General features: G+C 45.4%; 1 protein-coding gene across 4 annotated transcripts in view; it reads left to right on the forward strand.

Moving 5' to 3' along the window:
• Window positions 1-27,190, forward strand: part of LOC148422929 (kinesin-like protein KIF21A) — a 36,971-nt gene extending 9,781 nt beyond the window's left edge. Inside the window, exons 2-35 of one of the 4 annotated variants that reach the window (XM_088417603.1) lie at window positions 428-650; window positions 1,517-1,699; window positions 2,195-2,335; window positions 2,415-2,549; window positions 3,094-3,270; window positions 3,462-3,577; window positions 3,643-3,838; window positions 4,300-4,489; window positions 4,582-4,648; window positions 4,832-5,035; window positions 5,899-5,970; window positions 6,884-6,974; window positions 7,170-7,284; window positions 8,155-8,343; window positions 8,410-8,609; window positions 8,706-8,813; window positions 8,889-8,957; window positions 15,319-15,461; window positions 15,810-15,954; window positions 16,504-16,698; window positions 16,772-16,873; window positions 17,487-17,652; window positions 18,357-18,377; window positions 19,084-19,141; window positions 19,246-19,297; window positions 19,795-19,961; window positions 20,087-20,215; window positions 21,114-21,250; window positions 21,330-21,504; window positions 22,153-22,317; window positions 22,392-22,509; window positions 23,359-23,529; window positions 23,773-23,972; window positions 24,093-27,190. In XM_088417603.1, the coding sequence (XP_088273729.1) occupies window positions 428-650; window positions 1,517-1,699; window positions 2,195-2,335; window positions 2,415-2,549; window positions 3,094-3,270; window positions 3,462-3,577; window positions 3,643-3,838; window positions 4,300-4,489; window positions 4,582-4,648; window positions 4,832-5,035; window positions 5,899-5,970; window positions 6,884-6,974; window positions 7,170-7,284; window positions 8,155-8,343; window positions 8,410-8,609; window positions 8,706-8,813; window positions 8,889-8,957; window positions 15,319-15,461; window positions 15,810-15,954; window positions 16,504-16,698; window positions 16,772-16,873; window positions 17,487-17,652; window positions 18,357-18,377; window positions 19,084-19,141; window positions 19,246-19,297; window positions 19,795-19,961; window positions 20,087-20,215; window positions 21,114-21,250; window positions 21,330-21,504; window positions 22,153-22,317; window positions 22,392-22,509; window positions 23,359-23,529; window positions 23,773-23,972; window positions 24,093-24,189 (4,717 nt within the window). In that variant the 3' untranslated portion in view covers window positions 24,190-27,190. The remainder of the gene's footprint in view (window positions 1-427; window positions 651-1,516; window positions 1,700-2,194; window positions 2,336-2,414; window positions 2,550-3,093; window positions 3,271-3,461; window positions 3,578-3,642; window positions 3,839-4,299; window positions 4,490-4,581; window positions 4,649-4,831; window positions 5,036-5,898; window positions 5,971-6,883; window positions 6,975-7,169; window positions 7,285-8,154; window positions 8,344-8,409; window positions 8,610-8,705; window positions 8,814-8,888; window positions 8,958-15,318; window positions 15,462-15,809; window positions 15,955-16,503; window positions 16,699-16,771; window positions 16,874-17,486; window positions 17,653-18,356; window positions 18,378-19,083; window positions 19,142-19,245; window positions 19,298-19,794; window positions 19,962-20,086; window positions 20,216-21,113; window positions 21,251-21,329; window positions 21,505-22,152; window positions 22,318-22,391; window positions 22,510-23,358; window positions 23,530-23,772; window positions 23,973-24,092) is intronic. The other 3 variants (XM_088417604.1, XM_088417605.1, XM_088417606.1) reach the window with 3 other exon arrangements.

Raw genomic sequence — 27,190 nt, forward strand, 5'->3', positions numbered from 1 at the left:
CAATCTATGATTTTTTTGCGCGGAAACCAGCCGAGACACAATGGTGTTCCGATGAACAGCGCCTTTCACGCAGAAATCTGTCAAAATTAGTGCATCAGAGACTTATTAGCAGATCTGACTTAATGGCAACATGCTTTTTTTGTGGGTCACAATAAAGGTAAGCTATTGTAACCACTGTGTGATTTCACACAGAGATTTTTTTATCTTTCACACAGAGATCCATCAAAACCGTTGCCAGAGGTGTAACAATAGATTTGACAATTTATTCACCAATGCTTTTTAGACAGAACACAGTGATAGTGTGATGAGCCACCCTTGTGTCCTGTTTTCACACGGATACTTTCAACATTTTACACAGAGATCCAGTTTAATCCATGTATCAGAGGATAACATTGAAAATTGATGGGGTTTGTTTTTTTTCCTCCAGGATTCGTCCTCAACTGGCACGGGAGAAGATCGAAGGATGCCACATCTGCACGGACGTGATGCCCGGCGAGCCGCAGGTCATCCTGGGCAAGGACAAATCCTTCACGTACGACTACGTGTTCGACATGGACTCGCAGCAGGACGCCATCTACCAAACGTGTACCGAGAAGCTGATCGAGGGCTGCTTCGAGGGATACAACGCCACCGTCTTCGCCTACGGACAGGCCAGTCGCAAAATTTCCTTTCGAACACCGCACCATAAGTCGGAAATGTCATCGCCACCCTTTTCCTGCACAAAACCCTGAAAAGCGGGATTTCGGCAAATAGGGCTATAGTTGCTTTCCAACCACTTATTTACCAGTGTGAAATGGCATCGAGTTTCTCGCCTGATCCCTAATATATACCGTGCTAGCTGTCAATTGAGAGCCATTTTGAAAAATCCAATTGGCAAAAAATTGGAATAAATTGGGTCTGAAATGAACAAGAATGACATTTTGACTGCTCATAAATGAAAATTCGCTAGCGTAAGCCTGCTAGCGTACATGTCAAATCAAGCATTTTGTCATCCTACCACCAGGGGGCAATGATTCCCACATGTTTGCATGACAAAAGCCTCTGCTTTTCTCACCCTGATATATTATTTACCAGGGTGAAATGGCATTGAGTTTCTCACCTGATCCCTAATGTATACCGTGCTAGCTGTCAATCGAGAGCCATTTTGAAAAATCCAATTGGCAAAAAATTGGAATAAATTGGGTCTGAAATGAACAATAATGACATTTTGACTGCTCATAAATGAAAAATCGCTTCAAAGTAAATAATGTGCTTGGTTCTAAGTAGGCTGCAGTATTTCCATTGGTTTGCGCTCAGCAAGTAAGTTAGCTGTGCGCCAAGTTTTTGCCATCTCTTAAGTGAATGTTTTAATTATTTATTTGAGTGTATTATTTGTATTTATTAGCCTTAACACTGACGCCGCCTTGCCTTTTAAAGCTGTGATTCAACCTGAGAGAGCAAGAAAAAAAAAGCTGCTTTTGAAGGCATCAGCTTCGCTATCTTTGCGTTGCTTTGACTTAATTTTGCGTCCCAACAGACCGGTTCCGGCAAGACCTACACCATGGGGACGGGATTCGACGTCAACATCGCAGACGACGAGCTGGGCATCATCCCCCGCGCCGTCCACCACCTCTTCCGGGGCATCGAGCGGCGCCGGCAGGCCGCGCAGGAACAGGGACGCCCCGCGCCGGAGTTTAAAATCAACGCTCAGTTTCTGGAGGTGAGCGGCCTGGCGTCGGCCTGACGTTATCGTCGGGAGGCACGTGTGCCGCTCCGTCACATTTTGACAGCGGCCGCATACCAAAAAGGGATAGCCGCAACCCGAGATGGGAGAAAACGTGGACGAGCGCAGATACTTCTTAATTTGCGGACGTCGCTTTTGATACTTCGTTTTTGAGTTGTCACCGATACCGAGCGGCTATACGCCCGGTATTTTTTAAACATAACAATTCCTTGCAGTAAAAAGAAATGTATCCCAAGATAGTCATTTTCCTTAAATTAATTTGAAGTCGTTGATATTAGTATTGGTACTCGTCCATTCGTAAAAAAATATAACTTTAGCGAATTTTAAAATAATGCATTTTCTTAATTTGTTGTTGTTGTTGTTTTGTTTCAAAATACAAATAAAAGACCTTCGTATCTGTTTGGGTTTTCCAAGAAAATATTGATATGGTACCAAGCTTTTTTTTCTTCTTCTTTTTGGGATTTGATGCAGCTTTACAATGAGGAAGTTCTGGATTTGTTCGACTCTGTGCGAGACGGGAAGCAGAAATCTCACATCAAAATCCACGAGGACGCCAACGGCGGGATCTACACCGTGGGCGTGACCACGCGCACCGTGTCCTCCGAGGCCGAGGTAGGACGTCCAATCGGAAGCCTTGGCAGCTTTGCCTGTCGCGTCGCTCATCTTTTTTTTTGTTTGTTTTTTTTTTCAGATGATGCAATGCCTGAAGCTGGGCGCTTTGTCCCGCACCACCGCCAGCACGCAGATGAACGTCCAGAGCTCCCGCTCGCACGCCATATTCACCATTCACGTGTGCCAAGTCAGAGTCTGTGCCTCCCCCGACAATGTGAGCCGCACATCTCTGTTTTATGTTTCATTTCATTTATTTTATTATTAAAACAAAACACGTTCAATGTTGGCCAAATCAGAATGAAGTTCAGCAGTAAAATTGAAGGCTTTTAAGTGCGCCTTATAGTTATTCTTATTGCAATGTATTTGAGTATGTGCTTTTCAAGCATTTCCGCACACTTTACTGCAATAAATTAAATATGAAACAATCCTGGTGTTATCTAACATGTATAACACTTTATTATCTAATGAATCCTTTACGTAGTGTAATGCAAGTGCTCGTGTTTTGGATATTTTTGACCTTTTTATACAGTATGTGTGGTTTCCAACACAAATTCTCATCAAGAATAACACCCAGAAACAACATTTCTCATGTCCTATTTATTTAAATGCATCTATATTACTTAAAACATTAGCTGTTCTATCCCTTTTTCTACTATTAAAATCATGGAGTTTTTTTAAGCATTTAAATTCAATTTATTTGCACATTTTTATTTTCTTAAATGCCATCTAAACAAGAACAATTTGACAATACTTTGCAGCAGGAAGACGGCGACGACAGCGACAATCGGGTCTCCAACAGCAACGGGGACATGGACGAGTACGAGACACTGAGTGCCAAATTTCACTTTGTGGACCTGGCCGGATCCGAGAGGCTCAAGAGGACCGGCGCCACGGGAGACCGTGCGAAGGAGGGAATCTCTATCAACTGCGGACTGGTGAGGCAACACTGACATCTGCTGGTCGTCTTGCGTACATCAACCTCGCAAGCGGTTCACAATTTTTTTCTTTCGCGTGAGCCCCGGGATTTTTGTTTTCTAAATCCTTATCGCGGAACATTTTTGTATCGGAAAAAAAACCTACCTGCTGTTGATCCGCAATGAGAGATAAATATTTTCTGTTTTTCAAGCTGGCTCTGGGGAACGTTATCAGCGCTTTGGGCGACCGCAGCAAGCGGTCCTCGCACGTGCCTTACCGAGACTCCAAACTGACCCGGCTTCTGCAGGACTCGTTGGGGGGGAACAGGTCAGCGGCGCTCTTGGCGTTTCGCCGTGAATCGGCGCTCAAGTGGCGTCCTTGTGCCCCTCTAGCCAAACGGTGATGATCGCGTGCATCAGCCCGTCCGACCGCGACTTCATGGAGACGCTCAACACGCTCAAGTACGCCAACCGCGCCCGCAACATCAAAAACAAGGTGGTGGTCAACCAGGACAAAGCCAGCCAGCAGATCAGCGCGCTCAGGACCGAGATCGCCAGGCTGCAGATGGAACTCATGGAGTACAAGACGGTGCGTACTGCGGAGCGTACTACTTGCGCGCTCTTGTCATTTTGTGGGTTCTTTTTGGACAAAGTATCGCTCAAAGTTCATACCGCTAGAAGTCATGATTTCAACTAGGACTCCTGGTATTGCCTGTTAAAACCTTTCTTTTCTTTCAAAGTTGTCGGCTCGTCACCTGTCTCTTCACGCCGCCTTTTCCCCTTCCCAAAAACGTCTTACTCATTTGACTTATTTGTGAGCGAAGTTTTTGCGCTCGAGTGACCCAAACGAATCCAAGAGAATCCGGCCATTTTTCAAAATAAAAGGCTTTTCAAAATAAAATAAAAGCTCCCCAAAAAAACCTTGGATATTTAGAATTTTCTAACATTAAACTGCATATTCTGACAGTCAACGGAAATAGTTCATTATTACGATGAATGATTTGTATTAGTATACGATATAAACCCTAAGTGCCATCCTCCCCTGAGCAGGGTAAACGGCTGGCGGGCGAGGACGGCGTGGAGAGCTTCAGCGACATGTTCCACGAGAACGCCATGCTGCAGACAGAGAACGGCAACCTGCGCGTGCGGGTCAAGGCCATGCAGGAGACCATCGACGCCCAGCGGGCGCGCCTCACGCAGCTGCTCAGCGACCAGGCCAACCAGGCGCTCGCCAGGGCGGGTAAGCGCAGCCCAATCTTTGCCCGGCTCAACTTTAGAAGAATGGCCTTAAAAAGTCCCGTTTCTTTTTTTTCTTTTTTTTTTCTTGTTCAGGCGAAGGAGGCTCAGAGGAAATCGGGAACATGATTCAGGGTTACATCAAAGAAATTGAAGACCTCAGGTAAACGCAAATGCCAGATTTGGAACTTATTTCGCCCGCTAGCCGCCGTTTGGATCGTTAAAAGTTCTCGCCTTCCCCACTAAAATTGGTTAATCCGTCGTATTCATGAATTTTTCAAAACGCGGTACCCATTTGAACTGGAATAAATGAGGTGCGCGTCTCACGCAACGTCGCGGTCCTCAGAGCCAAGCTTCTGGAGAGCGAGGCGGTGAACGAGAGCCTGCGCAAGAGCCTCTCCCGCGCCTCCAGCCGCCAGGCCTTCTACGGCACGCCCGGCTCCTTCTCCTCCGCCTCCTCCGCCCCCGAGAAGGAGACGTCCGACATCATCGAGATGGCCAAGAAGGACCTGGAGAAGCTCAAGAAGCGAGAGAAGAAGAAGAAGAAGAGGTGAGCCACTGAATGTTGATCGAGATGAAAATGGACCGCAGCATCTCCGTAGTTTAGGAAAAGAAACGACGCTCGCTTCAGATCGACTCGGTGGACAGCGTAACCAACCATGATACGTGATAGGGCGACGTTTAAAGGACGCGTTTGATGCGACGGGGCACGAAAAGACAAACGATCGGTTTGGGAAAGGTGAAAACAGGAAAGGGAAATAAAGCGCGGCCTTCCAGATTAAAAGCCCACATTGTCAAAGTCAAATATAACATTAAACAAAGCCTTTGAAGAATTCTTAACATAAAGTCAATGGTGTTTGAACAAGAACGGACTCAAACGTTGGTTCGGTCTGCTAGTTCTTTTCTTGAAACTGCTAAGAGCTGAATGACAGACACAGAACATAAACAGGTACAGTTTACAGCACGGCCTTTCCGGATTATAAGCAGATATTTCAAAGTAAGATAACTCAGGTAAGTAAACGATATGAACCGGAGCGCTTGAAGAAGTCTGAATAAATGAATGCCCCTGTTTGTGAACGCGGATGGATTCGGACGTTGGTTCGGTCTGCTTGCTTCTTTCGGTGAAAATAATGTGGTCCAACCTTGGGTCACAAAAGCTGCTGCAAGCAACGCCAAACTGATTCCGTCAGCTTTCACATTGCTTCATTTCAGATGCGTTTATGGCCGCTGTTGTCTTATCTGTGGAAACCGGCTCAAAACGGCTCTTTGAATGTTAAAGGTCGCCGACCCCTGATAGAACCCCCCCCTGGGTTCTTGCAAAAAAAAAATCTATATATATTTATAGATATACTTCCTTCCTCTCCTTATCCCTCTTCACCTGTGGTTTTTAACCTTTGACTCACTCCCCCGAAGACTCCAGCTGCTGTTGGACGAGCGAGAGAGGGACGAGGAGGAGGTGGAGGAGGAGGAGGAGGTCGTCGTGAGGTTTGTTGGCTTCCACCCTCCTGCCGTCCCTCACGCTTCAACATTCTCATCGTAATCATCAAACACCAGTTCTGCTCTTTTCTCTACCCCGCCCATCAACGCCGCTTGCTTTGTCATTCCGTACAGTGGTTGTCAATCTTTGAAAGAGGGGCGCTATCCCAAACTGGTACCTCTAGGCATATTCATTCCAGAATCTCCAGATGATGGCATAAGAACGAAACCGCACGTATTTATAAAGCCTTACAAAATAAAGGCATGGTCCAGTCACTAATATTACACAAGCAGTAAGTTGCTTCATGTTCCGGTTGGTTTGCTCTTAATTTGAAAACAAAACTACTGTTCCTGGCATAGCATTCAAAAAAAGCAGTTACCGTATTTTACGCTCTATAAGGCGCACCTAAAACCCTTCAATTTCCTCAAACTGACGGTGCGCATTATATTCCGGCGCACCTTATGCGGCGCATAAACCGCGGACGGAAAAAATTATTTGTTTTTTTTCCCCATATTTTGAGACTGACAGTTCTGTTCTCTTTACATTGTGCAAGTGTACCTATTTGTACCTGTGTACCTGTATTTGACCTTTGGAAATCCTAACATAATTCTAATCTTATGTTTCATATCATATTATGAAGTCTATCGAGAATTATAGTTGTTTCTGTCATGGTTAGCTATTGTGGATTTTCCCCTAACAAGCGCTCCATCATGTCAATTTTTTTCACTTTTTTTTTTTTAACTTTCAAACATTTTATGTCCTGTGTCTTTTTTTTTTGGGTTGAGCAGAAGCGATTTTAGCGCATGTCACGTGACCGATGTTCTCAACTGAAACGTCACTAAAACGCAATGGAAACTAGACAGCGATGGCGGTAACGGATAAAAAAACAAACAAACAAATGTGTGCGCTTCCATCTTTCAGCGTCGGCAAGGAGGACGTTCTCGACAACGAGCAGGAGAAGAACAGCGACAAGGAGAGCAACGCGGAGCGAGCAAGCGATGACGCCGACATGGTGAGTTGATCAAGATCTAGAACATCTGATTAATAAAACACAAGGAAGGAAGACAAGAGACTTGAACTCGTTTTACTCGCGAGGAGAACGCATCCTGTCCAGCCTTCTTTTCTTTTTGTACATTGTGCTTGTGTTACTCCTGGTTGAATAGGTTTCATATTTATGCTCAATTTATGTCGCACGATCATTCGATAGGACACTCAGGATGGCAGCGATCACGATGAAGGCGAGGAGGAGGACGAAGAAGAAGACGAGGACATGGAAGTGGAGGACAGCTCGGAAGATTCCGACTCGGAGTCGGACGAAAAAGGTCAGAGCAGTCTGGCGATGTCAGCAAGTTGCGTCAACCGCTTGTCCTCCTGAGGCCCCACCTACACATTTGTTTCCACCGTTGTGTCCATTTTGTCTCATCAAACAGGAGACATCATTGGAAAGGCCAGAATGTCCTCGATAAGACGACAATCGGACTTTGTAGTGTAGCGCAAACGATTCAAACGATCGAGACCAAATACAAACGTCCGCTACGGTGGACACAAATGAATAGAATCGGGTCTCAGGAGGACACATGGGTTACAGTAAATGTCAGGTTCAGTCAACCTAGCGTATTTATAACGAAGGAAGATGACACTTGGCCTCTTTTTACTTGTGAGGAAAACTGACAGAGATGTGCATCATCATAGATCTACAGGTTTAATACCGAGCCCTGTTTTATTCATTTGGGTTGGACCTTGTTCCGAAGCTATTGATGCCCTGAAGGGTGAGGGGAGGCGTATAGCAGCATCACAACAATCAGCTAGTGGTTGTGGGGGACGTATGTGACAGTCCATACACTATCAGTCCATGTAATAACTGCTATCTTTTTTAACGGGAACCTAATGACCGTTCCGCCTTGTGGTCAGATCTCGGTGCCTGCTTTCTTCTTACAGATGCAGGAGACGTGTCATCTCCTCACACTTTCTTCACAAAAAAGTCCACAGAAAATATCCACGTCTAATCATACGTATTGCAAAAAAGCAAACATGGGATAACCTATACACAATTATTCTAACAGTAAACTCTGAACTATTTACATTCATTTTTACTTTCCCACCCCGAAATTTTTTTCTATTGAGCTCTACGAGTTTTAGATGGATACATAGCATGACATGACATGCCGTCTTCTCTTTGCGTTTCCCGTCAGAGAACTTCCAAGCGGACCTGGCCAACATCACGTGCGAGATCGCCATCAAACAGAAGCTGATCGACGAGCTGGAGAACAGCCAGCGCCGCCTGCACACGCTCAAGCAGCAGTACGAGCAGAAGCTGATGATGCTGCAGTGCAAGATCCGGGACACGCAGCTGGAGAGGGACCGCGTCCTCCAGAACATGAGTGAGTTCGTCTTAGGTGGGGAAAAAAAAAAGACCTCCCGCTTCTGAGCCCGCGCGTCTCACCCAGACTCGGTGGAGAGCGGCTCGGACGACAAGGCCCGCAAAATCAAGACTGAGTACGAGAAGAAGCTGAGCGTGATGAACAAGGAGCTGCAGAAGCTGCAGGCGGCCCAGAAGGAGCACGCCCGCCTGCTTCGAAACCAGTCGCAGTACGAGAAGCAGCTGCGCAAGCTCCAGATGGATGTGACCGAGATGAAGAAGACCAAGGTGAGCCTCCTTCGCCAAAACAAACATTTTCTGTCACGATATTCAAAAAAAAAAAAAAAAAAATCAGGTTAAAATCTCACGCGTGTGTGTGTTCAGGTTCGCCTCATGAGGCAGATGAAGGAGCAGCAGGAGAAGAACCGCATGAACGAGTCTCGCCGAAACCGGGAAATCGCCTCCTTGAAAAAAGACCAGCGCAAACAAGAGGTCAGTGAAGGCCTCACAGTGCTCATCCTCTCCTGATGACCGGGTGATGGGCAGTATTTTCCTCCCTTCCCTCAGCACCAGTTGAAGCTACTGGAGGCTCAGAAGAGGCAGCAAGAGCTCATCCTCAAGAGGAAGACAGAGGAGGTGGGTTTCAGCCACAATGTGGTGCTGTTTCGTTTTTTTTGGCATGCTTTTAAGTATCCACTGTGTGTGTGCGTTTGTATTTGCTACATTGTGGGAACCTGCACCTGACAGCACAATCACAGTGTGGGGACCCAAAAATTCTAACCACTAATTCAAAGATAAAAAGGTCTAATAAGTGCCCTGGCCAATTTTGAAGGACATCCCCACAATGCACAAAAAACGATTTTTTTGTGTGTAAGTGTGTGTGCTCAGTAGGGCATACTGCTGGTGGAAAATGGTACTGCAGCCCACACACACTCTCGAGCTCACGCACACTTTTATGCACAAAAAATGTGGTTTTCATACATTGTGGGGTCACCTTGAGCAAGATGGCGGCAGCACACACAAAAAACAGTTTTTGTACATTGTGGGGACACCGACAAGACGCCATGGGGGAGTTTCTGCAAGAATTTTGCCAGGTTAAACCTACCTAAATGAACGCGGTGAAGTCATACTTGATTCTTATGATTAAAATGTGAACTTTGACCTCATCAAAACCATAGTTTTGGTGCTCTCAGAAAGGATTTAACTTGATTTTATTACAAAGATATCTATTATATATCTGAGAACATGAACTATTTACTGCTGAACATAAATGCTCAATGTGATAACAACTCCCTATAAAGCTGATTAGTATGTGCCAATGGATTTTGATTCTTAATACAATACTTCTGACATACAGTATTGTTACAAGGAAAACAGTAGCCAGTAGCTTAAAATTTTAGGAGCGCTGAAACAAACCTTAGGGGAGCACATGGTGAAATGATTTGCAAAGCAAGTGTTCAGATTTTGCTCAAGTTTCATTGTATTGATGTTAAATTGATGGGTATTCATTGTTAGAGTCATGCAGGATCCAACATTTATTGTATTTTTTTTGCATGATGGCCCTGTACTCAATAATCAATAAATGTACTCTTCATATCTGCACAAGTGGATGAAAAATGTACCGTTTTGTCATATTTTGGGGGCAAAATGCCACTATTTCAAGCTAATCTGGAACCCTGAAACATTTGATATAATTGTGAGCAGCAGGTCCAGTGGTGTCTCTGTTGGTAAAGGCCTACATCATAGAATATACACAGGCGTGCACATAAGTGGTACGCCGGTGCGCATGCGCGACAGAAATCACTGATGCGTAACATCACATGCTTCACTTGGCGCATTTGCGTACTCTCCCTAAATTTCAACCGTGACAAAAACCAAGCCCGGCAAATGTATATTGTTTAATTAATTACCAAAATTGTTTCATGGGCATCCTGCAGTCAGCCCACGGGTCCAAGGGGTCCGCGGACCCCATTTTGAGAACCACTGCCTTAACGTACACTTATGTGGTGCAAAATTTACTGCTAATGTCCTTAGCTAGCAGACAAAACCGATGCGTTTGATACAGGTTTAAAGATTTTCAGTCATCTTTTTAGTCTTTATTTGACAGGTACGAAAAGAGCATGCGCGTTTGCCATGGCTAACAAACAAGCTAATTGAGAAGAAATAGCTGATCACCCTCTTGCTAGGTGGTGAAACAGACAGCAGGAACCATTAGTGAGTCGTGGGTCTTCTCCTTGCCTTTCTCAAACCTAAGCGTGCGCATCCCATGTCCTATTTTGAGGACTCTCCTCACATGCAGAATAGAAAATTTCAACTTCCTAGATGAATGTGTTGCAAAGATTTGTGCGTGAAAGTGGTCACAGTCTCAGTGTAAGGCCTTTTACAGGAGATGCACGTGAACCTTGACACTTGTGTATGGCGTGTATGTCTCATAATCGTCACAAACCTTCTGTCTACTCTTTACATGCAGAATATAAAATTTCAACTTCCTAGATGAATGTGTCACAAAGATTTGCGGGTTAAAATGGTCACAAACTCAGTTGAAGGCCTTTTACAGGAGGTGCAGGTGACCTTTGACACTTGTGTATGGTGTGTATGTCTAATAATTGGAGGAAGCCAGAGTACCCAGAGAAAACCCATATAATACATGCAAGGTTATGTTTTTTTAACTTCTATTTATCATTAAATATTCTGCGCTACATTATTAGCACCATTGTCTCTGTTTGTTGTTTATTGCTTTTTATTTATTGCTCACTTCTGGAATGTAGTCTGTTGCCCGGGGAAGTGAACGGAATAAGAATTTCATTGTATGGTACAAAATTCTCTTGAATCTTGAAATATTATGCTTACTGTATTTGAGATTGGACTATATTCATTCAATACAGATTATTTCATAAATGTAAATGTGCTTTATTTATATAGCGCTTTAGATATTGAAACAACTATCCAACCATACATCTTCTACTAGTGTAGGGGTGATTCACTTTCCCTTTTGGCTCAGCGCTTTCTTTACCACATCAGATAGTGTAATCCATCTGTTGATATGCCGTTTCATCATACACTCACTCGTGAACAAGACCCCAAGATATTTATACTCCTCCACTTGGGACAGGACCACATCCCCGACCCGGAAAGGGCACTCCACTCTTTTCCAATGGAGGACCATGGTCTCATACTTGACGATGCTGTTCTTAATCCCAACCGCTTCACACTCAACTGCCAACCGCTCCAGTGAGAGTTGGAGGTCGCAGTCTGAGGAAGTCGACAGAACCACATCAAAAAGCAGAGATGAAATCCTGAGACCACAAAACCAGAACCCCTCAACGCTTCAGCTGCACCTAGAGATTCTCTCCATAAAAGTAATGAACAGTGATCCGTAACAATCCTGCCGCCTTGGAGGAGTCCAACCCTCACCAGACACGGGTCCGACTTACTGCCAGAAATGCGTTCCGAACTCTCGTACAGGGACTGAACAGCCCATACCAGGGTGTCCGGATATTTTTGACCACCTCGGTGACTTCAGCCTCAGAGATAGGAGAGCCCACATTGAGAAAGCAGAGTATGGAATCTCCAAAGGAAGACAGGTTAGTGAAAATGAGGAGGTCTTCAATCTGCCCATCGGCTCATGATGTCCTGAGTTGAAGTCAGTTGTATACAGTGTTAATGGTGCACTGCTTCCTCCTCCTGAGACGCCGGATGGTGGACCAGAAGTTCCCCAAAGCCATCCGGAAGTTGTTTTTCATCTGCGACTGCCAAAGCCACACTCCGCTTGGCCAACTGGTATCTGTCAGCTGCCCCTGGAGTCCCACAGGCCAAAAAGGCCCGATAGGACTCCTTCTTTAGCTTGACGGCACCCCTTACTGCTTGTGTCTACCAGCGGGTTCGGGGACTGCCGTTACGATAGGCAACAATCACCTCACAGCCACAACTCAGATCAGCCGCCGCGACAATGGAAGCATGTCCCCACCTCCCCCGGGACGTGGGAGAAATTTTGCTGAAGGCGAGAGTTGAAACACCTTCTGACAGGGGGTTCTGCCGGTCGTTCCCAGCAAACCCTTGCGATACGTTTGCGTCTGCAAGGTCTGATCAACATGTTTCCCCACCAACGGAGCCAACACACCACCAGGCGGTGGTATGGTCTTCACTGAATGACCAATTTTGCGGTGGGATTTCTGATGATATGACCACAAAGTTGATCATCAAACTATGGCAAAGGGTGTCCTGATGGCAAGTGCACAGATGGACACCCTTATGCTTGAACATTGTGTTCATTTTCGACAATCCACACAGTAGTCCAATAACGGAACACTGCTCGGTTTCAGATAGGGGGCACATTCTTCTCAATCACACCTCTCTCTGTCTCTCTGTCATTGCCCACGTGAGGATTGAAGTCCCCATGCAGAACAAGTGAGTCCCCAGGGAATGCGCTACCCAGCACACCCTTCAAGGACTCCAGAAAGGGTGGGTAGCTCAAGATAAGCTGCTGTTTGGTGCACAGGCATAAACAACAGTCAGAATGCATCCCCCACCCGAAGGAGGCTACCCTCTCGTCTTCCGGGGTAGAAACCAATGTACAGGCGCAGAGCCGTGGGACAATAAGTATGCCTACTCCTGCTCTGCGCCTCTCCCTATGGCCAACTCCAGTGAATAGAATCCAAACCCTCTTGAGAAAACTAGTACCAGAGCCCAAGCTGTGTGTGGAGTCACGTCTGACTGTATCTAGTTGGGACTTCTCAGACTCGTAGACTAGCCCAGACTCCTTCCCTGTCAGAGAAGTGACATTTCTTGTCCCAGGAGCTAGCTTCTTTAGCCAGGGATCGGTGCGCCAAGGTCCCCGCCCTTGGCTGCCGCCCAACTTTCTATGAACCCAACCTTGAAACAATTTATATCAGTTACAAAACACAGTCATTATGTTTCATTTAAATTCCATGTCACACAGTAGCTTGAGCATTATGGTGCTTTAAGAATATTTACTTTTTTTGGGAGGGGTGTACTTGTGTTTTAACGATCATAACTTTTGTGCTGTAAATGTTGATGCAAATTGACCACAGTGTGCTTAAAAGCAGCTGATTTTGCAAAGTGACAAGTGCACAATACTGAATAAGTTGGAGCGATACGAAATTGGCAAGGGGAGGGGCCATCCCACCTCTGCAAACTGTTGCTTTTGATTCCCCAACCCCATGACACTTCTTCATGGCTGATTGACTTTGCAATGAAGAAAAACAATTGGAAAGATTTCGATGGAGAATTCAACATTTCAGCATCACCAGAAATACCTTCAAAGACGCATGAAGTCCGGTGAAGGATTAATGGAGGTAAGTTTTTCAAATTTTGCTCATATAATTATTATAAGGGTATAATTTACTGGGTCATAAAAGACTTTGCAATCGATAAGTGCATGCTCTTTTTCTCTGCCATGTTCGGAGAATAGAGATACTGATTCCATGATTAGGATAGCGTTTCATAATATGTGAGGCCATAACAGCCCCATGACACAGCTAAAATCACCCCTAGCACAGGCCTTTTTTTAACCCTTTCACGACCGATTCTTTTTTTTCTTTTTTTTAACTTATGGCATATATTACTTGTTTATAGTTATCCTAGACTCTAGGATAACTTGCAAAATTAATAAAAAAAAAAAAAAAAAAACACTTCCGTTTACACCAAGAAATACCACTGGGACTATATATCCCATAGACGATAGCATACACAACACGATACTATCCATCCATCCATCCATCCATCTTCTACTGCTGTGTTCCGGGGTCGGGTCGCGAGGGCAGCATCTTAAGACAGGAAGCCCAGACTTCCCTCTCCCCAGCCACTTCATCCAGCTAGCTCCTCTAGAAGAATACCCAGGCGCTCCCAGGCCAGCCAAGCGACATAGTCCCTCCAGCATGTCCTGGGTAAAGGACTATGGAAGGGTACCCAGGAAGGTTCTAAAACCAAACCGTGTGTGAGGGGTACCCAGGAAGGTTCTAAAACCAAACCGTGTGTCAGTGGTACCCAGGATGGCAGAAAAACCAGGTAGTGTGTAAGGGAAACCCACAAAGCCAGAAAAGCCAGACGGTGTGTATAGATACTAACCCCAGAAGTGATGAAAACCAAACATGTCCCCACATGGCAGTCTGTACTCAGGTCAATTCCTCAAACTTTGCCTAAATGGGAATTTGAAGTGATGATAATTTTTCCCCCGATTTTAGGATGTTGCCTGATTTTTTTTCAGGGCTGTAGGGCCTTCAGAAAGGTGGGTTCCCACAAAGGGGGGTCTGGTCTTGTGTCCCATCAATGTAACAAAAACAAGTATTGAAGGAATCTAGAAAAAGCTTCTTGCCTTAAACTAGTTCCTAGCGTGTTGGTTTTTGTTGAAAGATCGCCCATACCACAACATAGTGAAACAATTGATTTAATCCAGACAGAGTGGGAAAGTACACGAGGCCTCGGGCCAGTCCTGCCGCGGGTCCGAGCAGAAAGTGGCAACCTTTCACATTCAACATTCAGTTCTTATACCCTTCCGGGTCATCTAGTCCCATTGTGGATTGCAAGTGTGTGTGTGTGTGCGTGCACGTGTGTGCGCGCCTGTCGGTGTGTGTGTGTGCACGTGCGTGCGTGTCTGTCGATGTGTGTGCGTGCGTGGGGGTCTGTTTGCGTGGGGATGGTGTCTTCAAAAGTCTTTGTTCTGCCGGCCAGTCTTTGAAGCGGGAGGAAGTCTGAGCACCATAAAACCCTGACTGATATCTTCTCTTGAAGGCCACACCTAGCCTTTTGCCCATGGTGGAATGTTGGTCGGGGGATGCCATCTGTTCCTTTTGGAGGTGCCGACTTGTCCCCACTTCCCCTGGGCCAGGACCATATCTGCTTTATACTGACATTACATCGTCTCAATCTTTATTAGAATAATACAGTTCCATGTACACACTATTTTATTGATATATTGAATTTGAAAAATATGAATTTCCTTCAATATGTGTGTGTGTGTGTTTGTGTGTGTGGTCAGGTGACAGCTCTGAGGAGGCAAGCCAGACCCACCTCCGGGAAGGTCATTCGGAAGATCAACCTGCCAGATACCAACCAAGACTTGTCCCACCGTCCCCTCTCTGGACGCATGTACGGCGGACACGGCGCGCTCAACGGCACCAGGTACGACTTAGGTCCATTAGGCGAGGGCGTATGGGGAAAGGAGAGCCACCGTTGAGTTCCGTATTTTCCGCAGTAGAAGCCGCACTAGATTACAAGGCGCATCTTCAATAAATGGACAATTTTAAAAGTGTTTATATATATATGGGGCGCGCCGCATTGTAAGGCGCATAGAATAGAAGCTGCAGTAGTGGCTGGGGTTGCATTATGCATCCACTAGATGGAGCTGCGCTGAAGGGAAGCCTGACAAAGGCTTTTAAGTGCGGAATATACTCTAATTACCATTCCGTGACTTTTAATTGTCCAAAGGAGCCACTTCAAATCAGATGTCACTGTTCCCCTTGCCTGCAGGTCCTCCCCCAGGCGCTCCAGTGGCCTTTATTCTACCCGCATGGCCCGCAACAAATGGCAGTCCCTGGAGCGCCGCGTCTCTGACGTCATCATGCAGAGGATGACCCTCTCCAACATGGAGAATGACATGAACCGCCTCCTCAAGGTAGGTTGACGTAACACGGCCACTGAAGGGGGAAAAAAAAAGCTTGATAGGATTCTCTAACTTCTAACAGAACTTTGACTTTAAGAAAATCCAACATTAAAGTGAGGATTCTGTCTTTAATTTCAAATTTCTCGCTTTGATAAGTGCGCGAAAGCTGTGAGGATTCCGAGGTGACTTTAAGGTCAGAGTTATGACTTTAAAGTGTGAATTCGGACCTTTTTCTAAGAATTTACTTCAAAGTGAGAATTCCGAGAATAACTTTAAAGTGAGAATTGTCCCAATTTTTTCTCAGAATTCCGATTGAGAATTTCTCTCACTTCAAACTCAGAGTGGGAATTTTGACTTTATTCTCAGGAATCAAACTCTCATTCTGTTTGCAGAATTCTTAAATTTACGACTTTAAGTGAGAAACTTTTTTTTTAACGTTTTTCCCAATACTTTTGACCACGTAGCGTATCTCGAATGGAGTTTATCGGAAAAAAACGAGGTCGGTGTCAGGATGCGATGTCCCAGGGCGCGTCGGAAAAGTGAAGGGTCTTGTCGCCACAGCAACGCGAGGAGCTGACCAAGCGCAAGGAGAAGGTGGTGAAGAAGCGAGAGCGAGTGGCCAAGGAAGCGTCGGAGACGGAGAAGGCGCTGGTCCCGCTCAACGAGGAAGTGGACGCGCTGACCGCCAACATCGACTACATCAACGACAGCATCGCCGACTGTCAGGCCAACATCATGCAGATGGAGGAGACCAAGGTCAGAGAATCCCACCGGACCTTCCGATCGGTTCCTCCGATCCAGCTATATTTTTTTTCCCCTTGCCGTCCAGGAGGAAGCCGACGCGGTGGACGTCTCTGCCGTGATTGGTTCCTGCACTCTGGCAGAGGCTCGCTTCCTGCTCGATCACTTTATATCCATGGCTATAAACAAGGTACCGTATTTTTTGGACAAAGTTTATTTTCTCTGTATTTTGCTTTGTAGTTACACTGTAAAAAAAAAAAAAAAGTATCATTAAATTACGGTAAATTTTCTATATTTATGGTAGAAAAAAAATTAAAAAGTATTTATACTGTTGATTTTGATGTCAAATACTGTTGGTTTAACAATGTAAGTGCTAGCACCGTCCTGTTGAGCTAGCTGGCTAACTCATGGCTACATTGTCAAGAAAAATGCTGACTTTGCGTTAAAATAACGTCAACGTGGTTGCCACAAAAGTACCATTAAATTATGGTCACAATAGTGTTGATTTTACAAAGTTAGCGTTAGCACCAACCTTTGCAGGTTTTACCGGTAAAAAATACAATGTTTGACTGTAAATATAGAAAATGATTGCCGTAATTTAACGGTACTTTTCTGGCATCCAAGTTGCCGTCATTTCACTGTAAAAACGTCTTTTTTTTTTTTTTTTTGTACACGTGTGTACGGTGTGAGGCTAACAAGCTAAGCGCTAGCACCATCCTGTTGATCTAGGTGGCTAACTCATGGCTACACTGTAAAAAAACGCAAAAAAAATGCAGTTTTTGTTTCGTGTGGTTGTGCGGCAGGGTCTGCAGGCGGCCCAGAAGGAGTCCCAGGTGAAAGTGATGGAAGGCCGCCTGAAGCAGACGGAGATCACCAGCGCCACCCAGAACCAGCTGCTCTTCCACATGCTCAAGGAGAAGGCCGAGTTCAACCCGGAGCTGGACGCGCTGCTCGGAAACGCCCTGCAAGGTACACGCCCACATTTTGGACTTTGGCAGCCAGCATTAGCGTGCACTTTTCTCGCCGGATACCAAGTGAGCCTTTTTGAGCAAAATTATTGAAGAAAAAACAATCTGAGGCGATTGCTTGTGTCCCAATACTTTTGTCATTGTGACGTCATTTCCTGTACGGCAAGTGGCAAAATGTGTTTTTAGATGTAGTCACCGTACATTGAAAAAAAAATCCTTGATGTAAATAATTCGACAAAATATGAACTTTTTACTGCTGAAAATGGCTATGTACGAGCTTCAATTATTTTGTTTGTTTGTTTTTAATTTGTTGTCAATATTTTCCCGTTTACTGAAAAAAAAATATTGACTCCAAATACGAGTAATCAACCTCAAATCGACTAATAATCAGTATTGGCCCTGGGATAAAAAAAAGAAGCTGTAATTGATATCATACAGGAACAAATATGTCCCCAGGAGAGCTACTTTGGTGCTATTACATGTTGTTACCCATAGAGGGCAGTATTGCCCATAGATCGGAGTTCTCTGCGGCAAATGAGGACCTAAACGAGGACTGACCACGTGACTTGGGTGCGATATGGACAATGGAGACAGAGCGTCTTCACTTTGTTCACTTTTCTTTCCGAACGTGGTTTTGACGTGTCCGTTTTTGTTTTGTATTTCCTTTTTTTCCCCCATATATCTTGTGTTGTGGTGTTCTTCCAGAGCTAGGTAACGCGCAGGCCGGTAAGTGGACGCACGCCGCGGCCATCTGCTTTGTGAGCGCATGCACACGTGCCCGTGTGGAACTAACGCGAGCAGGTGCATGAGGTGCAGAACGCCAAGGCCTCCATGCTTTAGCGCCCCCGCTAAGTTAACCCCCTAGCGCTCACGCACACGTACGCAGGAGGCACTCATGGATCACGTGACCCCCCTCCCCCAGGAGCCCCAAACTAACCATTCCTTTAACCCCCACCTTCTTTTTGTCTTTCTCTGGCCGAGCTCCGTGAAGAAGGCGTTCCCGTTGCAGCGGCGCGGCGCTGCGCTGACACCTCATCCGCCTCCCTTTACTTCACTTTGGCAAAATGCATTCTGACTAAACAAGTTTCGTCCGAACCTCCAAAGTCCAACCGTTTGAAAGACCGCAGCGACGGGGACGGCGACGGAGACCATGACCATGAGAACGGCGACAGCGATTGCGACGCTGACGAGCCAAAAGCTTAGCCTTAATAAGAAAGGTGTTTGAAAGCAAAATTGAGCAGCTGACTAGTTTCCCTAATACTTTAGCAGGATACAGCCGTTAGGTGACGGATGGAGATTTTATCATTTATCACTTGACATGACTTCCAATGCTGTTGGTTTGACTTTGGCGGTTCCACTGTAAGTGTCTTTGTTGACTTTTTTTTTTTTTTGCGACGGTGTCTCTTGACAAGCGCTTCTTTTTTCCCCGCAGAAAACGGCGACGACAGCAGCAGCGACGAGTCGGCCGCCAGCCCGTCCGCGGACGGAAAGTAAGTTTAGTGTAGCGCCGCTGCCTCTTTCTAGTTTAGCGTAGCGCCGCTGCCTCTTTCTATGACTAGAATGATTAATAAAAATGTTGACGTTCTCCTTTAAGCACGGTAAATGAGCTCATGAAGTTCTGCGGCGAGGCCAAGACCAGGAATAAGGTACTTTTCAATTTAGCTAGGATATGTTGTTTTTTGTTTGTTTGTTTTTTTAAAAGTGTTTTCATCATTATGTGTGATCTTTTATCATTTAGTTTTTTTACAGTATGTTTTTTTTTTTAATCAGATGTTTTTCATTCTAATAATCAATATTTTCCTCCTTTTCAAGTTATTTTACTGTTTATGAATGCCCTTTCATGGGTTAGGATTAAAATTACATAAACTTTTTTCATTTGCAGTATTTTTTTATTTATATGCATTTTTCTTTCTATTGTTTTTTTTGTTTTTTTCATTTTATTATATATATATATATATATATATATATATATATATATATATATATATATATATATATATATATATATATATATATATATATATATATATATATGTGTGTGTGTGTATATATGTGTATATGTGGGAACACGGTATAACAGCGGAAGTCCATTGGGCCGCCCCGCCGGGATTTCCGTCAGCACGCTCACTTCCCGTCTTGGCAGGCCCGCCGTCGGACCACCACTCAGATGGAGCTCCTGTACGCCAACAGCGAGGCGGCCCCGGACACGGCCGACTTCACGGGCCCCGCGTTGCCGCCGGCAGAGACGCCAGACGGCGCCAGCGACTTTGCGGCGCTCTCGCCCGGCTTCTCCTCCAAAATTTTCAGCGCGTAAGTGGGCCACTTTCCCCCTCGCGACCCGCATGCTCCCCGTCATCATTTCACCCCGCCATTTTGTGTTTGTTGTTGCCTTACGATTGATTCGTCCCCTCAAAACTGTCGAACGCGACGGTCAGTCCGAGCTCCAGAATGGCGCCGACTGCCGAAAAGCGAACTTCGCCGGCGCCTTCGCCGCTCTCTCGCAGGAAGACGTATGACAAGGCCCAAGCGGCGGGCGACAAAGCAAAGCTCAAGGAGATTAAACAGTAAGAGGCGACCGGAACAGCCGAAAGGCCAGCGTAACTTTCCGCTAATGCGCCCTGGCTTTAACCAAGCATGCCCCAAAATGGAGCCACTCCATTGAGCAGTTTTCCCAATTCTCGCCTCATTCTATTTGCTTCTCATCACTCTGCGTCATCCGCTACCTTCATTGTGTCTATGTAAATATGGTGCTGCCATATGAAAGATTGACTTCCATTCTTCAGTTAGAATTGTTGTAGGGAATAGATGTATTGTAAGTTTGGAAAGACTGCCATCCAACGGTCGCAGTTAGCACTACAGTGCTTGTATTAGGTAAGCATTAGTTACCGACGTCAGTTCTTCTCCATAAAAACGTTTTTGATCTGGATTTTATCATTTATTATTGGTGTTACTATTTTAAAAGATGAGAATTCTCATTCAAGTCACTGAATGAGTTAAAAAAAAAAATGGTTGATGCAAATTCTAGTCTCTGGGACACGCCCGAAGTATTTTACATGATGAAAATTCTTGTCCATGGCGCTGAAAGGGTGAATAAATTATAAAAATGCTGTAACACACACATGCTGTAAGAAACAAACTGTAACACCTGGTAGACAGACAGGTGTCTCATATAAAAACAATGTCTCCTTTCGAAATGAGTTTAATGTGTGCCCAGTTGCCCAACAGCCCCGCCAGCTCAGTGGCACCCCCTGTGTTTCCAGAAACGTAACATCACTTTTTTTTTTGCCATTTCCGACACGAACGCAGGTGAAGGTGAAGGTACGACGTCCGGCTTTTCCCTCCTTTTTCCGTCTCCTTTCTTTTGTGTCCCCAATGATCCGACTCGCGCGCTCGATCGCCACCGTGCAACGCCTCGCCGTCAAATAGCGCCCCCCTCGCAAACGCGGGCGTTTGCCTCCGCAGGGGCGTCATCCACCCGGTGGCGTCCGCCAAGAGTCGCTCGTCCTCGCTGCTGCAGTGCGTCCACGTGGCCGAGGGACACAGCAAGGCCGTCCTGTGCGTGGACTGCACCGACGACCTGCTCTTCACCGGCTCCAAAGGTAGACGGACGGGGAGATCGCGGCGAGACGCCCGCCCCCCGCGAGACGCCGCCGACTTTGCGCCCTCGTCTCCGTCCAGACCGCAGTTGCAAGGTGTGGAACCTGGTGACGGGTCAGGAAATCATGTCGCTGGCCGGGCACCCCAACAACGTGGTTTCGGTGCGCTACAGCTCCAGCTTGGTCTTCTCCGTCTCCACCTCCTACATCAAAGTGTGGGACATCCGCGACTCGGCCAAATGCATCCGGACGCTCTGGTGAGTGGAGGGGGTTCCCGAATGGCGGGCGTGTCCGTCTTTACGTTCCAAGTGGACTAAACGTGGCCGCGGGTCATATGTTGTCGTATGCGTCTTCGACCAATCGGCATTCGGGTAAGCCCGATGTCATGTTTTATAGTCTAAAAATAACTTAATATAAGTGAAATCCAACAAGTAGATTTATTTGGGTTTTTTTTTTTTTTTACAATTTATTTTGGGGTACTAAAAGTACTGGCTGTAATAGATTACTGTATGTTAGGTAATTAACTCATTCAATGCCAGGGATGTATTTTCACGTTTTTTAAGAGTCCGCACATTAAATCCCAGATACTTGAGTATTAAATCAACACTTAAGTACATTAATTCCCAGATACCTAAGTATTAAATCAATACATGTATATTTTTTAAAATACGGTTTTCATAAATGTTTTTGTCTTTTTTTTTTTTTTTTTGCATTAACATTTAACCAAATTTCACATTTAGACGCACTCTCAAAATTCCAACTTTTTTAGGTATTTTTTAAGCATACTTTTATACAATCAAACCAGTTTATAATATCTTTAGTTTTTTGGGTAAATGTTTTTATCATCATTTTTTTCCCTTTTTTCCATCCCGAAGCTCTCAATGCACCTTTCTGTGTTTCTGTAGCTCCTCGGGTCAGGTTAATGTGGGCGACGTCTGCTCGTCCAACGCCAGCCGGACGCTGGCCATCCCGGCGGGCGAGACCCAAATCAACCAAATCGCGCTGAACCCCAGCGGGACCTTCCTGTACGCCGCCGCCGCAAACTCGGTCAGGGTGTGGGACCTGCGAAGGTGAGGTTCCCGATTCTTTTCTTTGGACATGGACGTTAAGTAAGAACGCGCCACCTGATCGATTATTTCCGCAGGTTTGCGTCCACCGGGAAACTCGTTGGTCACCAGGGTCCTGTTATGTGTTTGACTGTGGACCATTCGGGGAACAACCAGGACCTGGTCGTCACCGGCTCCAAAGACCACTATGTCAAGGTGTGTTCTTCCACACTTCAATGTCTGCTCCTAAATGAAATAAATACCAGATTTTCCATACTATAAACATTTCACCCAGTTTGAAATTTTGATATGCTATAAACGCTCCAATTTTAAAGAAATGTACACGGCGACAAGGCGCAAAAACCACCGATTTTTGCAAAAGGAAGTGGAAATAAATCCAGAAAGTGTTTTTAAATCAACAAAACAATATATTTGAAGGTTTTTGCCTGCTATTTGATTCAATATTTTAATATTGACAAGAATTGGTTTATATTTTGACTGTCTTATTTAATTTGTTTTGTTGACATTCCCTGTAGCGCAGTTCCAACTAGTGGATGCATAACGCAAGCCCAACTACTACTGTAGCTTCTATTCTGTATGCCTTACAATGCGGCGCACCTTTTGTATGAAAACAGTTTTAAAATAAGCCATTCATCAAAGGCGCGCCTTCTAATCCGTGTAATTATAATCACAACAAAATATTTTTTTATTCTGTATTTCAAACGTCATAACAATGAATTTGTGTAGAAATTTGCCTCGCATTGCGTGCCATGTCAAAATGTATTTTTGGTATTTGCCGCGGGCCACAAAATTTGAGATGTCGGACCGCAAATATATGATTAGTTTGGACACCTTCACCTTAGGTAATTGATTACTTTAGTAGTTAATTCATTCTTTTTCATTCAACTCTCATTTTGGACCATCCTTTTAGCCAATCGCTTGAAAATAATTGAAAAAAATACATTAGCAGTCGGCGGCTGGGGGAAAAAAAATGTCTTTGGGATTGAACGAGTTCATTAAAATCGCATTCAGACGGCTTTGACCTTGCACGTGTGTTTTGCGTAGCTTTTCGACGTGACCGAAGGCTCCCTGGGAAGCGTCGGCCCGACCCACAACTTTGAGCCCCCCCATTACGACGGTATCGAGTCTCTGGTGATCCAGGGCGACTTTTTCTTCAGCGGTTCCCGTGACAACGGCATCAAAAAGTGGGACCTGGACCGCAAGGACTTGCTGCAGGTGCTGCTTGCGTAACGCCATCAAATTTTGGTTATTCCAGCTGTCCTCAAACGGGGGGATGCGGATTCTGCTGTTAACAAATCTAATATAATGCTTTTTAAGACGTTTTTCTTTTCAAATGAAGAGCAAAATAATTGGAACATGGGGCGGGTTTGTGTTTTTCTTTTCAAATGAAGAGCAAAATAATTGGAACATGAGGCGGGTTTCTTTTGTAATCAATGTCTTCCTCACTTCTCCCACCAGCAAGTCCCCAACGCCCACCGCGATTGGGTGTGCGCTCTGGGCTTGGTCCCCGGTTTTCCGGCCCTCCTGAGCGGCTGTCGGGCAGGGGTGCTCAAACTGTGGCACGCGGACACACTGGCCGGCCTGGGCGAGCTCAAGGGTCACGACAGCCCCATCAACGGCATCGCCGCAAACGCCAGCCACCTGTTCACCGCCTCCGAGTGAGTTTCCGATGACCGTTTGATTAGCCGATTAATAACAAAACTGTATTATGAATGAAATAATTCCCCTTTTGTTACCTTAAAGCTTAATGGAGCTTAACATCCTTTTTTGCTTCTTAGCGACCGGACGGTGAAGATCTGGCGCGCTCGCAGCGGCGGCCCGGACGGCGCTTCGGAGTCGCTGGACAGCGCGGCGGACGACGCGGCGAGTAACTGAGCGTCTTCTGTAGGACACTGGTTACCATGTGCACTTTGATTCCCACATACTGTACGCTTCTCTACGCCACAATTAAGAGCTAACATACGGTTTGCGTTCGGTGTCTCTTAGCTAAGGCGGGCTCCGACATGGCCGCCGCTCGTGCTCCCAAGTCAGGGGCGGAAGGTATTTGGGTTGCTAGCTGGTCTAAACAACCCAGCGCTCAGCTTTCTTCTTTGCTGGATGTCCTCAAGTCAACCCTTGTACAAGTGTCTTTAAGCCACCATTTTTTGGGGGGGGAAACTTCACGCCCTGGTGAGTGTAAATTTACATGTATTTTTTGGGGGGGTGTGGCTTCAAATGTGACAAATGATGCTGGATGTGTCTTTTTGATGTGATTTTGCGTGCGCAGGTATGGCGTTTCCACATATGCATGCGATTTGTCTATAGGCTTTGCACAAAAGTCTTAAAGCGCAGGTGTCAAACTCAAGGCCCGGGGGCCAAAACCGGCCCGCCGCATCATTTTATGTGGCCCGCTCATGCTAATCATGACTTTATGGTTTTGACTAAAATACACAAGTCTGAATTTTTGGGGTCGACCTCGAGAGCGGGAGGTTCCCACGAAGAAAGTAAAACCCGGGTCTTGGGTCCCACCATGGCGCAAAAACAAAGGGCACACACACACACACACAAGGTTTTTTCCTACCATAGTGGGGGGCATCCCATTGCCTCTTTCAGTGCCATGGATGAGAATTCTCATCTTTTCAATAAATCGTGAAATTCTCATCAAATAAATATTTTTATGGCGGGTAGCTGACACCCTACGTTAAATATACTAACCCTCTTGCGGTTTCCTTTTCCGATTGGCACTGAAAGCGTTAACATAATGCATTGCGTTTCCTTGCCCATCACAACAGGTCGCAAAATCCGAGCAAGCAAAATTGAATACAAATATGTACTCTAAAAACCCTTAAAAAAAGCAACCAATCATGGCTCGGCTCGAGTGTCACATGACCCGACTCGAAAATGAATTTACTCATGCAGCCGTTTTAAGACGCGTTTTACCCTCAACTTGTTGTCAAACAATAATAATACAATTAAGTAATATTGAGAAATATAATATACACAAATACGTGAATATCTGTGAAAGAGGATGTCTGGTGAGGACAAAATGAAGCTTCATGAAACACTTGAGATTATTCTGTACCCCTCTAGAAGGCGCTCTTGCTTTACAGATACATGCTAGTACACTTAAAATGGATTCAATATTCCCTGCCTCTTCGAAGCATCTAGAGGACTGAAAAAAATATCACAAGCGCTTCTTGAAGCCTCATTTGTTCATCACTAGTGATTTCATTGCCAAGTGACAACAACGCTGTCCCGAGAGGTGGATTTTGCCGCTGTTTTTTTTTTTCATATTCACAAACGCAATATTAATCACAATGGCGTCTTTAGATTGAACATTTGATCAAAAAGATCTTTAGGGCTCACTTGCCCGTTAACACCCTATATACTCGATATAGTCTCAGTACTTTTGTGTCTATGTCCGCATTCACAACACTTCCTGTATGAAGACATGCTCCGCCCACTTTGTGTGTCGATGCGGATATTATACTCACGTTTTACAATGTATCACATGCTCCGCCTAGGCTGACATTGTGCCCGTCCACTTTTATCCTTATGATAGCCAAGCTATTCATTTGGGTCCACTAGAGTGGACATTTAGTTTTCGCTTTATATTCTTACACTCATTGGAGCTACCCGACTAAGTCCTAATGTCCTCGGTAGAGGACATCCAGGCTAATACAATGATGACTCATGTTTTGATTGTGATGGAATTAACAGAAGAGACAAAATGGACAGAATAGTGGACACAGGTGAATAGGCTGTCTCTGAGGACGATTTGTATGTCCATCAGCCACTCTGATTTCATGTTGTCGTCGTTAACACGGTCCGTGCTTATTGGTTGCAGGATAATGACATAATAGCGCCACCCGTCCACCGATGGACCCCATGCGCATTTCACGCGCACCCGTGATGGACATTGTCCATTTTTCCTTTGTGTATGTTGATGTGCTCCACTCGCACTCTGTCTCCGCACGTCCACGCCACAAAAGACGTTTGGCGTGGTCCCCGCTCACTTGGCTGTAGGCCCGTCGCCATCCAACACTTTTAACAACCGATCATCTCACCGAGTCAACTGTAAAAATGGCATTTTGCATCATTACCACTTATTCACAATTACTTTTTATTTAATATCGTTCAGCGGGGAAAAAAAAACTACTGAGCTGCGGTATCTCACAAGGGGGACGTTTTGACACCAATGACCTGTCTTTTTTTCTCGTGGTTTTTCCAAGTAGAAGCAGACGTTTGCTAATATTTTGATTATACGCAAAAGAGAAGTCCGCTTTCCCGAAAGACGAAAGAAACCGTTTGAAGTGAAACGGTAGCTTGAAACGACGACTCCGTTATAGTTGCGGATACATGTCGTGTTCTACTTTGGTAAACTCCCACTACGTGTTGCCAAGGTCCGTGTCCTTTCCACGTATGTTGACGCGGTCCTTGATCTTTCAGCAGACAGCGTGATCCGTGCTCAGTTGTCATGACGACGCACTCACTCGCCGTACAGTACAGGGATGCGCTCACGCCCGCTCAATAATGGAGTGAGGCCCGCTCGTTAGCGTAGCAACATGCTAGCTTTGTCCATTATCCTCGCAGCGTTTTGTAGAGAAGAGGCCTTCACAGTTCCCGAATGTTTTGATGATGCTAACACGACTGAATGTCTGTTTGTTTGTCTGCTTTTTATTATTCGGGACCACCGATATGAACGCTTCCTTGACATGACTTTGTTCATTCAGGTTTGCCTTGTTTTTGTTGGTAGCCATTTTCTTGGGGTCCCCCCTGCTCAGCGTTAATCCCGGATCCTCCCTCCCCTTTCGCAATTGTAGAAGCCACGCCTCTGTAGCTATTCTAATGTCAGATGATGCCCGCTGAGAATAAACGCCATCTGTCAAAAGCAAAA

The sequence above is a fragment of the Hippichthys cyanospilos genome, chromosome 6, assembly GCF_059441005.1.
Source record: "Hippichthys cyanospilos isolate Australia breed blue-spotted pipefish chromosome 6, RoL_Hcya_1.0, whole genome shotgun sequence".
NCBI lineage: Eukaryota > Metazoa > Chordata > Actinopteri > Syngnathiformes > Syngnathidae > Hippichthys > Hippichthys cyanospilos.